This window comes from Hesperophylax consimilis, chromosome 30 (assembly GCF_061612785.1).
Source record: "Hesperophylax consimilis isolate HC1 chromosome 30, BYU_Hcon_1.0, whole genome shotgun sequence".
NCBI lineage: Eukaryota > Metazoa > Arthropoda > Insecta > Trichoptera > Limnephilidae > Hesperophylax > Hesperophylax consimilis.
The window spans coordinates 2,836,977-2,853,657 of record NC_142865.1 but is presented as its reverse complement, the minus strand read 5'-3'; the positions used below and the strand labels follow the sequence as shown (position 1 = coordinate 2,853,657).

Below are 16,681 nucleotides of genomic sequence, written 5' to 3'. Positions count from 1 at the left end.
TATTTTTCGGCTATTTTAGGGTTAAAGTTTTTTCTGGTGTTTAGGGTTGAATAACAGATGTTTTAACCCTGCAGAGCAGAAATATTTTATGATTACACCGGGTTAAATGAAGGGTGATTTCAAAATAATGCTTCAAATCCGAGTTTCTTCATTTGTTTTACTTTCAAATAGTTTTAATTAGTTGGGTACTTTGATCTTCAGTAATAATTTATAAGAATTTGATTAAAAAAAAAAAAAAAAAAATCAACTTCAAACTCGATTTACTCGATAACGAAAGCTCAATTAAAAAAAAAATATACTACAAAATCGACTCCAAATGTGATGTAGATTCACCAGTTTCCCGCTTGTACTACGAGTTTCCGGACACCCTGTATATATATCGTATAAATGATACAAAAAAAAAACAACATAACTAAGAAGATCTTTTGCTTTTTATAATATGTAGGTATATATTATTAAAAATGGTTTCTGAAAATTTGTGAAACGAGATAAGACTTTAAAAATTAGTTTACAATTTTTTTCTTTAGTTTTAGATTTTTGTATAAATGAGTAAAAAAGTTAATATCTAAAAGTAGACGTTAAAGCGTAGTGAAAGAATTATTTTTAATATGATTAATATTTATGTATGTAAAAAAAATATGGCAAGAGAAATAATAATTTTGTAAAAAAAATTAGATGTATAAAATATTGCACAATAACGATTTTCCTATCTCCCAAAATTTCAAGTGCTGAGAGAGTATTAAATTCCATCACAAATAATATTATTATTAATTAACCAAGCGCCAAACAATGTTTTTTTGTAATCAAATTGATTGCCTGCGTTAAATCTAAGGCCTTCGTACACAGAGACACTTACAAGCTACGTGACTGTGACGCAACCACAAGTAGCCTACCGGTATGCTACTCTCTAAAGCTGGTACACGACGCTGCCCGAATTATACTGAATTTGGTTATGTTTCAAGTGCATTAGTGGAATTAAGGCGATGACAAACGTAGCAATGCAAAATCTGTGTTTTTGGTTTGAAAATTTGGTCGCCTAGAAATGTTTCAGATGCTTTAATTAAATACTGCGAGTAGAATACATCTTGGCCTTTGAAATAATCGAGTATTTTTTATACAAGTCTTTTTATAAGCCCAGAAAAAAATAATGTATAAGGCCTATGAAAACTACTTTAAAGTTCAAAATCTCCTACTTGCGAACCCATTTTCGGTTATGATTTTATTGTATAATGTGGCAAATTAAGTTATTTATAAAATGATCGGAAAAAAATTAAATATTTATGCCTGAACATCCACAAAATAAAATAAAAGGCACTTTTTGGCCATGTTTTTTTCTTGCATAAATCAAAAAAGGCAGGAATTTAAACCTTATCTCCATCTACGTAAGGGTTGTTATCGATAGTGGCTCAATTTAAAATATTACACGACGTAGTGCATCGCCTTAATATGATGTCAACTGATTCTACCAACGAAGTTCTTTATATTTACAAGCATAAAAAACAATCAATATTAATCAAAACAAAATTTTGGGTTCACCCATACAATGAAATAAATGTTAATTATAGGGCATTTGTCGCTGCCAATCAATTATATGAGAATGATATCAAATTAACTTTTCTTTATAACATCAATCAACGCCTTCTGCGCTACATTCAAATCATGTTCGTACAACATTTCTGTCAAACAAACAGTATATGCAAATGCAACTCTGACTACCAGCGGTGTCAGTAGCGTGAAATTGGCATCAAACATGTCGCATCGTGTATGTGATGTCTGTACGAATGTGGATGAGTGCAAGCGAGATGGAATGCTTGCAAGATCTTATAAAAGGCGATGCACGTTAGTTGTGTGCCTCTTTTGTTACAAGCAGCTCCCCAATAAATATCAGTACACGATCAAGTATCATTATTGAGTACGACTTTCACCCGCTACAATAATACTCAGCATCTACACCACATTCGCACCAGCTACATTTGTCATACATTACAGTGTACGAACACTAGCAAAATAATATGGCGGATGCTACGCGCACAAAACTCTTTATCTCCGTGTACGAATGGCCTAAGTAATATTTAGATACCAAAAATAATTATAAACGGCATCAAATCAATATTAAATAGGTGTTCAATTAAATACCCGGAAAAAAGACCGAGTGGTTTCATCCGTAGTACAACTAATTCGTGGTTATAGGTCGTGCAATTATAGTAGAACGTTACAACACTTAAGATTATGTGTTGGTGCATTTGTGTACACTTATGACAGTGATATGTATCTTTAACCTTTCCTTATCTGTGGTGTGTATTTAATAACTCTATAAATATAATAAATCCTGGGTTCAGATTTTAGGTATTCCTCCGTTATTCTTTTATGCACTGAATTAAAAAATAATATTTTACAGTTTTCAAATTCAATTAAAAATCGGAGACAAATACACCAATACAATCAACCGTGTGATACTGCTAAGCGAAGAGTGTGCGAGGAAATGACACGCTATTGATGTCCTGCTTTAGTTTGCTATGCTCCCCATGAGAAATCCACACGTCCGCAGTTGTATTTAGACCATCGATACCTACGACTGCACAGCTGTGTGTGCCAGCCGCCAGCCAGTCGGACGCGGACCGTCATTAAATGTGGACCCCTCGCATGTTTTTTTAGCATCTGCCGATGGTTTTTTCATGTTTTCAGCAATTAAATTACAATTATTATCACTTTTGATATAAAATATAGTAAACATAAGCGATTAGCTATGAATATTCATATTTTTCCGATATTAAATTGCTTATTTTGAGATGTGTATTGACTACACAGCACCGGAAGGCGTGGATTTTTTTAGCACAGTAAGGGAAAGGTTAAAAAGAATCACTGAGAAATAGCTTCTTGTCTAGCTTACACTTGCTTATTGTTTTTAGTGAAAAAGTTTTTACAGTTGGCGATGTTATCTTTCTATACATGTATCAAAAATATTCGCTCAAATTTTATTTCCCGAAGTCGAATAACAAGTAGTTTAAAGCATGCTGAATAGAAGCAATGCCTCTGTGTTGAGTACTGTGTAACTTACGCACAATTTAAATTTGAATCACTTTTTACCACCCGGCTTGACTTTAGTTGCCGATTTCACAGAGCCGGCCTTGGATTTGGTCGGTTTCAGTGTGATGATTGGAGGGGGAGGGATGGTGGAAGGATCGGGCGGCGGGGGGAGGGGGGGCAGGATCACCTCCGTGGCGAGCACCATCCTCCGCCCGCTGAACTGGATGATTCTGGAAAGGAGATGGGTTCATTAGATGGGGGAGGAATGGAATCAGGATGGAGGTATTTTGATATATATATAGATGCGGATTAATGTAAATATGTAGTCAGGAGGGAATGGATACAGTGTGGAATAAAGAAGAACAAGAAATGCAATGTGGGCCTGTTTTGTGATCCAAAAGTCTCCACCAGAACTTGAATTGTACTTTCACAAAACTTTGAAATTCAATGAATTGTTTAATTTCTGTTAAAAACCAGAGAGAGACAGAGCTCGTGCTAAATGGGCTAGAACCAAAAGAAACTAAGTCAGTAGCAACATTGCTTTCCATTTAAATCTGTACGGAAATGCATCAATGTTCTTCTTTATAATATGGGATATATATATAGTCAGGGGGAATGAATACAGTAAGGGGGAGACAGTGGGGACATTAAGACAGCCAGTGGAGGGGGGGGAATTAATACGGTCAGGGGGGAAAAAATTCAATTAGGAGGAACTAGGACTCATTTTGGGGTAATAGTGGATGGATGAAGCTTAAAGGAAGTGGATTCAGTCATTGGCAAGAAAAATAGACTGAGGATAGATTTGGTGGGGGGAATGGACACAGTTGGTGGAATATGGCATAGGCGTAGGCTAAGCGAAGGAGACCACTAAGTGGGAGGGGAGGTTATACCACCTCATGAGCTAGAACAATCTTCCTGCTGCAGAACTGGATTACTCTGAAAATAAAATAATAACATTAGATTATAATCTTTTTGATTAAAGTGCATGACAGTTCACTGGCAGGTTCAAATGGATTCGAATGAGAAGCTCGACGATACAAGATCCCTGCTGCACTTCACAGAAAAGTCGCAATGAGGTTGTCTCTTAATTTTAAAATTTTATTCAAATCTTAATTCAGCCAGCGTATGTTTGTGTTTCTAAAGTGAAAATTTCTAAGTCTGTACTTATTAGTGCAAGGAGTGTTTAGAGAGTGGTTTGAAAGGTAGAAGAAGTCAGGGACGCCCGAGGAATACTTAACGCAATATCTCTGCACCAGATTGAGATACGGAGTCGAATTAAAATCAATGTAATGTAGTTTTTTAACAGTCACATTGCGGTATACAATAGTGAATGCTGAAAGAAATCGGAGACTCCCGAGTAAGATATTAGCAATAGCGAATCATAGCGGGGTATTATAATAAAGACTTAAAAACAACAATAAAATTAGTTTTTCAAAATTTCCAAAAATGACAAGGTTATGTGATTTTAAAGTGAACATGGGTAAAACGTGTGCGTACACAATGGTGTTCCATGACGTCATATGATTCAATACAATTCCAATGGCAGTACAGCAGTAAAGCCGCACATGTACCGTGATGTCACATGCCTTTCGGCCAGTCGCAAAGATCAACATTTTGATGACTTATTTTTAGTTTTCAATTAATATTACAGTAGAATTTCGTTGATTCGATAACCACGGGACATCAAAAATCAAATTTCGAATCAACAAATAAATTATCATAATTTTATTTTTTTTAAAGTCGACAAAAATTGAGTTCCTCGGCCGTCCCTTCAAATTCTTCGGGTGGTATCTTCAGAGTAATTCGTAATAGTACGAATTATTCCCATGTAAATCGAATTTTCGCAGCACTTACCGCTGCGGTCGGCTCTTTAAGTTCAGATATTCAAAGTAAATTCGTAAAAATACCACTTATTTTAGCATAAATCAAATATTCGTGGCCGATTACCGTCCCGGCCGGCCCTTTAAATTCAGATATTCGACTTAAATACAATATATTTATGCGTAAATCGAAATTTGCAGCCGATTTATATCTTCAGGATAGGACACCTCATTGAGGTGACTTGGTCGTAAATTGAGAATGCCAGATTGAGTGCCGCTGAAGAAGCACACGACAAGGATGCCGGGGGGCGCAGCGTCAGATATAATATGGTCTCACCCGTAGTCTCCCTTCTCCATCCACTTCTCGTCCAGCTTATTGAGCTTCTCCTGCACTCCCGGCGGGAGACCAGAGATCAGGTCAGCTTTCACCGTCCTCACGGCCACCAGCGGACACGGGAAGAAGTCTAAATAGAGGAAAACATACAATTTATTACTGAATATTTAAGTACGTATAGTTTGACAAAACACTAAAAAAAAACATTACGATGACAACACACCAATTTTTGTGCAAATTATGTGAGGAAAATTTTTTATTGCTATTGCAACGTAAATTTTTTATAATATTGGTATATAAAATTTTTATTGAAAAACAGGGCTATCTGTTGGAGGTAAAAGTAAAAATGTTCTATTGTTTCTCTACCTGCGGGTACAGCTAGTCATAGAATAAAGAAGAAAACTAGAATGGTTTGGGCATGTAGAGTGAATGTGCGAAGAAAGGAATGTGAGGAGAATATATGACGCAAATGCGAATGGTAGCAGAAGTCGGGGACGCCCAAGGAAGGCATAATCAGTAAATCAGGTGAATCAGGAAATCAGGAAAGCTTGGAAAACATTGACCGCATCCGGTCCTATTAAAACCGCTGTAAGTCAACGATGCACTCGTGGGATCTTCAGGACTCAGCGTAAATGTGGACAAGTTCAAACCGCAGAGCACATTTAAAAAAAAAATAGAGTGTGTGGCAAGCCTACGCACGACGGAAGTGAAACTTTTAGTATTCTTCTCTCTCTCTTTTCATTTCATTCTCTCTTTTTTTCTGTCTATTGACATATTTATAAGTAGCATGTGATAAAAAAAAAATTAAAAGTTATAAAAATATGGGATTCGAACCCGGGTCCTGCATAACGAGTGTCGAACGCTCTGCCTCTAGACCGCGAGGAAAGATATTTCGCGCAACGCGGCGTTATCGGCCTTGATTAGTAATTTTAATGATTCAAAATAAAAATAATTAATCAAAATTTGTAAGCTATATTTCGACCAAAATATCATAAAGGTACCGTAAAGTAAATTAAATTTAAATTAACAAATTTATCTAATTTTTTACTACATTATTACAAATCGTTGATAAAAAAAAAATTAAAAGTTATAAAAATATGGGATTCGAACCCGGGTCCTGCATAACGAGTGTCGAACGCTCTGCCTCTAGACCGCGGTTATTAAGTATTCGACCAAAATATCATATAGTCAAAATATCTCAAAGTCGCAGCACGAGAGCATTTTATCACTTTAAAAAAAATTATTAATAAAAAATTCACAAAAAGAAGAAAAAAAAATTAGTTAAAGCGGGGATCAAACCTCGGTTCTTCACGACGACAATCGGGCGCTTTGCCTCTAGACCGCGAAGCTGAGTTTGGAGAGTGACCGAAAGTAGGTATATAATATTGGCTAGGCTCCTTTAGCGAAATGATCACGGTTTTTGATGACGGTCATGAGTTGGTTTTACTCCGGTCCTCGAAATTGCATAACGCGCGTAAAGAAGTTTCACTTCAAAAATGTCCGCTACACCTGTAGCATATCTTTTGTATATCCCATGGATAACATAATATCGTTCTTGATGACGTCTCGGTTGACTCGGTATTCAGAAGCCTATTTCACCTTGTTCGGCCAATGGATGGCACACCGTTGCGGCTATCATTCTGGTTGATTCGGTGTTTGACAGCCTATTCTACTCGCTCGTCCACTAGATAACATACCACTCTTGGTAGTCTTCTTCGTCGTTGAGTAGGTAACCCGCTTATCTCATCTTTGTTGCCTTCTTCTTAGTTGATTACGTGCCCGGTTGCTAATCTTTTATCTTGCCTGTCCACTTATCGTTTGCCCATCCTTGTGACTTTCTACTATTGTTGGCACCTAGCATCGTGCTACCTACACCTTTCCTTTTGATCTCCTTTGTAAAATTATTGTTGCCCATCGACCCAACTCCTACCTCCTATGCCGACTTAGTTGAACTTTAGTTGAGTTGAAATAATCGTCCTGTCAACATCGTTTGATTACGGAGCCCCCTTTATCGACCGTGTCGAAAATTAAAGCCATCGTGAGCTCGCGCATTGTGGTGAAATTTGTGATTTGTTTATGAACCAGCGCAAAGAAGGATAGAAAACCGTGGAAGAATAGAAAAGGTAAGTCGGCATATCCGAACTTTCCACTCCTATCAATTCCGCGGTGCGACGGTGCTTTTTCGTCCCCAACAACTAAGTTGATAGAAAATAATCAAACTGCTTATAATAGTCCCAGAGAGAGGATTTACGTATGTCATCGACAATCTTTGTTTTCACATGCTTTGAAAACGTGAAAGACAGAAGATACTGGAACAATGATGTCACATACAACCCTATCTCTGTGACTACTTTCTCGGCAGTATGATGACATTTTTGTTAAAATGCCTGCCTAAAGATTTTGAGATGCCATGATGTGACGTGGTGTTACCTCTGAGAGCCACCTCAAAGGGCGTGGTGGGCGGCCAGTTCATCTCGCCCATGAGCTTGCGGTAGTTGAGGTCTCCTTTGAAGAACACCATGGCCGCCTCTCCCAGCTTGGTGTACAGCTCCTTGTCGATGGAGGGCATCTTATAGAACTCGTGAGGGGTGGTCCAGAAGTGGTCATCCTGGAATTACAACACTTTCATTAATGACGGAACTAATAATTATTATTCAATTCAACTAGATATGGAATATTGAATATGGAATATTGAATATGGAATATTGAATATGGGATATTGAATATGGAATATTGAATATGGGATATGGAATATGGAATATTGAATATATGGAATATGAATATAATATGGAGTATGGAATATTGGAACGGGGCTCTGTAGAATCAAATCAAATAAAACGATTAAATATAACTGAGATATCCATCATAAAGACTCCCATAAGGACATCAACACCAGAAATCTTTAAACAGTTCGACGTTCCAAGTATATAGAACAAACGTACAACAAAAATATATTTCTGGGATTGTCAAAAGACCAAATTCAACAACATATTTAAAATGGGTTGTTTTACAGAATTTGAACAATTTGTCAAATTTTTCAAGTCCTGTTGTGATTTCATTTTTGTGGAGCAACTGGCCAATAATGATATAATATAACCTAAACACAATTCAAAAAGGAATCATAAAGACCATACTGAAAGTACCCACAAGAACGCCTTCGATAGAAATTTTCAATAGTTTTGATGTACCAAATGTACAACAAATATATGCTAAAAATATATTATTGAAACTATTCAAAAATCTGAATCCTCTACAATACCGCGTATTCATCAAACAAGGTCAAATCACAATGACATAAAAAATATTTCAGGTCATAAAACCACATTCGGATAAATAAATTATATTTATTTTGCGACGAAACTCCACAACATCCTTCCCCCTGATACAAAGCGAATAGAAAATTTGAATGATTACAAATTAAGAATAAAAATCTGGCTGAACGAGATTAATGAAAAAACTCTGAACAAAACATTAAAAATGACATAGAAAACTAATAAAACAGAAATGAATAACTTTAGTCCGCCTCAGCACAGGTCACCCTAGTGAGGAGGACTAAGAAATAAAATTTACTATACATATATTTAACATTGTATTTTGTATGTACAATGTTTAAATAGTCACAGTAATAATTTTTTTAAAATTGAATAGATTTCACGAAACTTGCAAATCAACTATGAAATTTGATGAATTGTTCAAATTCCATGAAATAACCCGTCCCTGATCAGGAAAATCTTCTTAGATCTAAAACCGGACATGATGTTAAAAATATACAAAACATATATGCAACCTCTCCTGGAATATGCTTCCCAAATATGGAGTCCATATTTTGCCAAGGATATAGATTAGTGATGCAACGGAAGTGTCTTAACGGAAGCAGAAACGGAAACAGATGTCAAAAGTAAATCTTAGCGGAAGCGGAAGTGTTAATACTATGAAGAAAAAGCACAATTTTATTTTTTAAGATTTGTTTAATTAAATTTGTATTTTGTACTTTTAGTACTCCAAATTAAACAGTGGTAAATTATATTTTATAAAAATTAATTTGGCTGCTTTTTCACCTTTGAGTCTGTTTCGGTGTTCTTCATATATTAAACCAGCTGCACTAAATAATTGCTCACTGGCTACACTGCTGGGGGGAGCTGATAAGTATTGGCGAACTACTGGCAACAGTATTTGTGCGCATTTACTTTCCACCACATAAGGGGATCCTCATTGAGAGGTAGTCTCTTCTCTTTCTTGTACTCACGAACATGTGACTGTATCTCTAAATATAAATTGTCACCATCGTCAGTTGTAGAAGAGTTCTCATTCTGGTCTTCATTTACACTTAACATCGATTCCAATATTTGTAATGATGATGATGATTTTGAAGTAGAAGGCTGCACTTCGATATCTTCATCTTCATTCGCAAATTGAGTTCGGCTTCTTTTGGGGGAAGGTACACGGTCATCATCTTGCATGGAATTGGGTTGTCTGGTTCTAAATGTAATATTGTTAATCATAATCGTTGCATTAAGTAATTTAGATTCAACCTGCTCTGAAATGATGCTGGTAAAAAAATGAGATTTATATCGCGGATCCAAATAAGTCGCGATAGTGTATGGTGCGGTGATGCGCAGAATGCAGAATCATAAATAAACCCAGTGTTGCCAAAATACATAAACTATAAACAAACAAACTCGTTGCGACACGTTTGTATCGTTTGTGTCCCGCCCCCTGTCCAGTTGTCCCCGCGCCCCCCGCCTCCGCGCTCCTCGCTGTATTCTCCGTTTAGAGTTCTGTTATAAAGTTTGCGGAACCAGAAACGGAAGCGGAAGTGAAAAACTTGCGGAACTTCTGCAGAAGTGGAAGCGGAAGCAGAGCTCTGTTGCATCACTAATATAGATCTAATATCAAGGTCGACAGGTGTGAAGAGAACCAGGTGGGATGAAGCAGATCACCGAGCTTGCATTGTCTTGCGAACGCCATATCTCTGTCTGAAGTCACCCAACTACTGATTTCTCCGTAGAAAAAATCAGAGACCTTGGAGTATTACTTGACTCTAAAATACTTTTTAAAGATCATAATGTAATGGTGTTTGAAAGAGAAAGTACGAAAACAGTGTGCAATATAGCTGTGAATGAGGAATACTTGGAGCAGGTGGATGAATTTGTGTATTTAGGAAGCATGTTTACGAGAGATGGGAAGGCTGACAGAGATAATGAAAGAAGAGTAAATGCAGGTAACTCCATTAATGGAGGACTGAACGCAGTTGGCGCTAACAAAAAATTGTCCAAAGAAGCGAAGTTAGCAGTCCACAATGGAGTGCTGGTACCTACCCTGATGTATGGAAGTGAGGCATGGAACTGGCAAAGAAAGGATGAAAGTAGATTGAATGCTGTTGAAATGAGATCCCTGAGGCGTATGTGTGGTAAAACCATGTATGATCGTGTGAGGAATGTGGATATCCGCAAAGAGTGCAAGGCTGATGTAAGCGTAATGAGTAAGATCAAGAAAGGGACGCTTAGATGGTTTGGGCATGTAGAGCGAATGAGCGAAGAAAGGAGTGTAAGGAGAATATACGATGCAAATGTGAATGGTAGCAGAAGTCGGGGACGCCCGAGGAAGACATGGCATGACCAAGTGAATCAGATACTTGAATCGGGCCATGTCAAGAGTCAGAACAATAGAAGAGTATGTATGAGACGATGTATGAATGTGAATGAGGCAAGGAGTGTGTGCCAAGACCGAGTTGTTTGGCGGTCCGTCCTCTCTGCCTACCCCTGCGGGGAAACGGCGTGATGGTTAGTTAGTTAGTTAGTTATATTGAAAACATTTAAGAAAAAGCCTACAAACAAATGGGCTTCATTCTACGAATCACAAAACCATTCAATAAACCTTTTACACTTGAACTACTTTATATGGCATACGTAAGATCTCATCTCGAATTTGCATCTGTCATTTGGAATCCACAATACCAAACTTATATTAACCGAATTGAAAATATTCAAACAAAATTCCTGAAACACCTGTCGTATCGTTTTGAAAATCATCAATGTAATCCTATTACTCTTTAAAAACGAAGAAAAATTTTTGACGTACTGTTTATGTACAAAATTGTGAACTGCCTTATTGACTCCCCAGCCCTGTTAGAAAGGATTACATTTCATTGTCCTGAACGCAATACCAGATCAAATACCTTATTTTATATACAACATTTCAAATCGAAATACGCACAAAACTCCTTGCTCGGGCGTATCTGCAAATCTTATAATGCCTTAAGCGATATTGACATTTCCCACTGTACCCTTAAATCGTTTAAAATCAAATTAACCTTACTAAGTACCTAAGTTAAAAATATTACTTCTGTATTGTTAAGGACGGGTTGTTTCGGAAAATTTGAACAATTCATCAAATTTCAACGTTCATTTTCGGGTTCTGTGAAAGACTTATTCAAGTTCTGCTTTTATATCATTGTAGGCTAGTTGCTTGACAAAACTGAAATAAAAACAGAACTTGAAAAAATCTTTCACGGAACTTGAAAATGAACGTTGAAATTTGATGAATTGTTCAGATTCTCCGAAACAACCCGTCCTTAGTGTTCTCTTTTTAATAATTTTTCACACACACTATGTACTTTATTACTTTTAATTAATTTATAGCTTTTATAAATATTATAAATGGAACTTAACTGGTTTAACCACTCAGAACATTAGAACGTCAAAAGACGTAAATATGATAATAGCGGTCAAGACATTAGAACGTCTTTTCACGTAAACGCGCGAGATTTTACAAAAATCGATTTATTTCCATCACTAGTATACGGATTGCCATGATTTAAAAAACAGAGTATCGATAATGAATAACGCTACGCGTCTGTATTCAAGAATATCTATGGAACGTAGAGTTGCATTATCTAAGCCGATTGAATCTGTCATCTTGTTCGTTCATAATTTATTGCGTTTCTAAATAATTTATTAAAAATATTTTAGTTTGAACGGTTAATATTTTGAGGTGACTAATAGTTTCTAATTATATTTCTTCAATATATAAAGTGTTATTTCTTTATGATACTCAGAAAAAAGTACATTTTTCAAAGCTTTGAAATAATTGTAAGCGATTTTTACATTTTTTTGACGTTTTCATAAAATGTATATTTAGAAACGCAAATATTTACGTATTACAACACAATGCGATAGTTGATTTCATAATCTTTCCAAAACATTTTTTAGAATGAGGCTACGTTTACCAAAACGTGAGTTATGAAGCTTTTAGCAAAACTCGTAAATAACACAAAAATTATCACGTTTTGACAGTTCTCAAAGGAACACATAGTAGATAAAAGTCTTTGTCTGAGAGGTTAAATCATGTTCTATATTTTATGTTTAACTATTTTTTTTGTAAAACTGTGTGTTTCCTAAATAAACTAAAATAAAAAAAATCTCGGTTGGTTTTGTTGTGTGTCTGCTTAAAATATTCCAATTGAATTTCTAGAAAAAATATAGTTTTTAATTTTGTGAATATTCAGCTTTATGACTACTGCACATCAGAATGCCAGTCGCCCGTGATTAGCCTGACGAGGTTGTTCCGAGTTACGTCGTCGACACTTTCACGGCGTCACTTGCGTCACACATTTAGTAAAAATCCTTATGCTAGGAACAAAGCAGTCAACAAAGAATGACAACTACAGCCACTGTTTCAACTATGAACGGTGACAACATGGTTCTCGTGATCTCGCGATGTGTACGAACTGTGCGCGACAAGTTGTTTGTGACGTGCGTACACTACAAGAATATCGGATACTTGCGTATCCCTGTGGATGAAGGACCTTAGTCATTAATAACGAAATAATATTCTCTCACCTTACAAGACCAGATGTTACTCTTCAGATATCCCTGCCACTTGTTGCCCAGATACATCAGGTTCTGCGAGTTGAGCGTCTGCATGGTCGCGCTGTCGTCCGCCACGTTCATGTCCTGGCTGAAGCTGGCGGTGGAAGCACTGGACACGGCCCACTGGACATCGCGGATGGAGGCGTCCGACACAAACCAGGGGATCTGCTTCACGTGGAAGCGGATGTGCGTTGCCAGTTTTTTCGTGATGAGATAGTCGGCAAAGCAGAAGTCCATAAAGAGCTCGTAGCCTGAATTGTCGCATACTATGTCTGGAAAGTGGAAATAAATTCGTTAATAAAAGATACATGAAATATTACGTATATAATAGTTGAAGTCCCTGGCGTTGCCGGAAGCATTATTCAGGCTTTACCCGATTGGGCAGCGTTGTAAGGTGGGTTAAGGTAAGGGGTCTTGGAAGGGATTTATTAATGCGGATTTTGAAGAGGCCCGGATTATATGAAGGTGGAAAATCAGATGCTGGTAGCTCGTTCTACATGCGAGCCGACTTACACAAAAACAAGTGCAAGAAAAGACTTGTTCTCATGAATCCAGCATCAACTGTGAACGAGTGTTCTGCTTATGTCCGTCGAGTTTAGTGTATTTTTATTTTTTTTTTAGCGGAGACGGTTTACACGTAGTTCCCGTAAGCACTTAGGCCATAGGTCCATTGTGCTATCTCCCATTTTACCTCAATCCTTTAACAACAACCCATTCCCTTTAATAAAGTTCACCAGGGTTGTCATTGGATATGTGGCTATGGCTTCTGGTTCTACTGTATGTCTCCCCAGGTATCAGAGCCTAGTTCCCACCAGGGCAGGACATTGGCACCATAGGAGAACTGGAGTCTCTTCATACTCTTCACATCTCCTGCATCTATTGGTGTTTTCCACTCCCAATATCTGTCTCCTGAGATGGCAGTATCCCGTTAGTAGTACTATCAGTTCCCACAGTGAGTTTCTGTCCATATAGAGTAGTTTCTTGGTTCGTCTAGGGTCTGGTCCTTTGGTTTGTCTCATTCCAGGTGCCCTCTCCCATTCTTTGCGGTGCTGGGATTTTACCCACCTGTCAATATGTAATTTAGTGTGGCAAGCTGCTACTCCTACGGCCGGCTCGGATCCTACAAGTGGTGCTTTCGCCCCTTTCCTTGCTAGTTCGTCAGCCCGATCGTTGCCCTCAATACCTTGAGTTTAGTGTATATGCGCCGGTGCATAGGGGATCAATACTGCTAGCTTCTTCGAGCAGGATTCATTGAAATACCTGTAAAACCTAGCGTCTGTGCATTAGAGATGGCTGTTAACAATGGATTGTCAATCAGACAAACCGCCTTCCTTTGCACAGAATCAAGTAGGTTTATCAGGTGTTTTGGGGCTCCAGCCCAGAGATGGCTCCCAAATTCAATTGTAGGACGAACTTGAGTTAGTAGCTGTTCACTATTAAAGAATTCGCTAGCCTTATACAAGACGCCCAGTTTCTTGGAAGCCAGATTTACTCAGGGCTTCTATATGGGCTTCATTACCCAAATGCATATGAACTCCGCAACAATTACCTCCAACCCGTCCTTTCCAATGGTTATTTTTGCCACGTTAGCAAATATCCAACTGCGCATGAATTCACCGACAATGACCTCCAACCCGTCCTTTTCAATGGATATTTTGCTACATTGACACCTATTACTATTTCCGGCAGCGATATCATCCCAAAAAAAACAGTCAAACTTCTCGGTGTCAATTTAGATTCAGACTTTTCATTTAAGTCAAATAAATAGGACTGTAAGCACCGTTTTTTTTCACCTAAGACAACTCAAGTCTGTCCGAAAAAACCTTCCCACAGAAGCAACAAAACTACTTATCAACTCTTACGTAGTCTCACGTCTCGATTACTGCAACGGCATTTATGCCAGCCTTCCAAAATATCAAATTGACAAACTTCAATCAGTGTTTAATGCAGCAGCACGGCTCATAACCGGGGTTTCAAAATATTCCCACATTTCAGAACACCTTCGTAACCTTCACTGGCTCAAGTGCCCTGAAGGAATCCAGTACAAACTGTGCTGAATGTTGTTTAAATCCATCAATGAAATAGCCCTACCCTACATCTCTGAACTATGTGTCCCGGAAAACACTGGTCTGAGGCAGTCAACTCTTAGATCAGCAACATCAGCAGCTGTAGGCAGACTGATAGAACCTATGCGCAAGCCAAATACTAAGTTTGGTGATTGCGCTTTCGGAGTATCTGGGCCGAAGGCTTGGAATAAACTTCCTCCGGAACTAAGATCCATAACAAGTCCAACAGAATTCAGGTCTAAACTAAAAACTTACCTTTTTAAGCTGTCATACCCTTAAATTAAATATACCATTCCTAAGAAAAAGTCCAGTTATATTCAATTTTCCAATTATGTCCTAAATCCTATATCTAAATTTCGCTAACAAACAATTATATAATGTTAATATCCCGTCATATCCCGGGACCGCATATGTGAGTGCGGCACATTATCTACGAATTAAAAAAAAAAAAAAAAATTATATGCGATTTTGACCCTTATGTATAAGGAATTTGTATGAAGAACAAGGTCACAATCGCTTGGGCTATTCTCGTTCTTTACGCAGCAAATACCGGAATGACTTCTAACTTTTAGATTTTTTACAAAGAATTTTTCTGTGGAATGCCAACGAAATATTTACAGCGTTTTTAGTGTCAAAGCGTCTTCTTTCATTATTTTTGATATAAATTGATTGTGGAAATAATAGATTTGAGGTATCATCAGAAAGATAGTTTTATCTACATTATTTTGATGTAATTTTTATAATATTTCACCCAAGAAAAGTGATGAAAATTAACTTCGTAAGAAATGTCAAAATTTTTACGTCATAATGAATAATTATATTTTTAGCATTATTTATTTACAGGTTTCTTGTACAAAATAATATTATTAGTAACAACAGTTGTATAAACTACCGAAATCTGGAAGAATTGTGATCATATACTTATACAATGCGACACAAAAAAAATTTAAGTGGACACTTGACATTTGATTTTGGAATTTGAGCCTTTGGAAATTGAGCTTGGAATTTCCTGGGACACCACAGGTTAAGTGTTAATCTCAAGTGACCTACCAGGTAAGTATTGTACTGTATATTATCTCCATAAATAGTTAAGTAATAACATCGATCACTGTAGAGATGTATTATAAGTTTGTACAGCGCCCTTGAGGTGATTTTGCACAAAAACGGCGCTATACAAGTATTATTATTATCCAATTGCAGATAAACTCACCAACAATGACCTCTTTCCCATCCTTTTCAGGCGTGGCCTCCTTGCTGGGCGTCTTCTCCTTGGACTTCTTGTTGCCGAGCGCCACCTGGCTCGCGCCCTTGTTGGCAGTCGGATCCCTCTCCGCCTGCATCCGGCTCAGGTTGCCGTACACCGTCTCACTGTCGTCCACTATAATGTTGTTCCGGAGCAGCTCCACCATGGTGATGGGGTTGGTGTCTTGGCTAACTTCTTTGCCAACGGAGAGCGATAGGTCGCACTTGTTGCCCCAAAGGTTTAACTGAAAATAAAAATAAATTATATTAGGGGGGTAATACAAAATTAAGGGCTACAATAACGTATACATAGAGATGGCA

General features: G+C 37.5%; 1 protein-coding gene across 1 annotated transcript in view; it reads right to left on the bottom strand.

Annotated features, from left to right (window-relative positions):
* Positions 1 to 3,434: 3,434 nt before the first annotated feature.
* The window catches only part of LOC149409519 (damage-control phosphatase 1-like), a 36,390-nt gene continuing 23,143 nt past the window's right edge, over positions 3,435 to 16,681 (bottom strand). The window contains exons 6-10 of the mRNA XM_089649606.1: positions 16,329 to 16,605; positions 13,023 to 13,324; positions 7,612 to 7,789; positions 5,185 to 5,311; positions 3,435 to 3,963 (exon numbers count right to left, since the gene is read on the bottom strand). Coding sequence (XP_089505732.1) covers positions 3,912 to 3,963; positions 5,185 to 5,311; positions 7,612 to 7,789; positions 13,023 to 13,324; positions 16,329 to 16,605 — 936 coding nt within the window. The 3' untranslated portion in view covers positions 3,435 to 3,911. The remainder of the gene's footprint in view (positions 3,964 to 5,184; positions 5,312 to 7,611; positions 7,790 to 13,022; positions 13,325 to 16,328; positions 16,606 to 16,681) is intronic.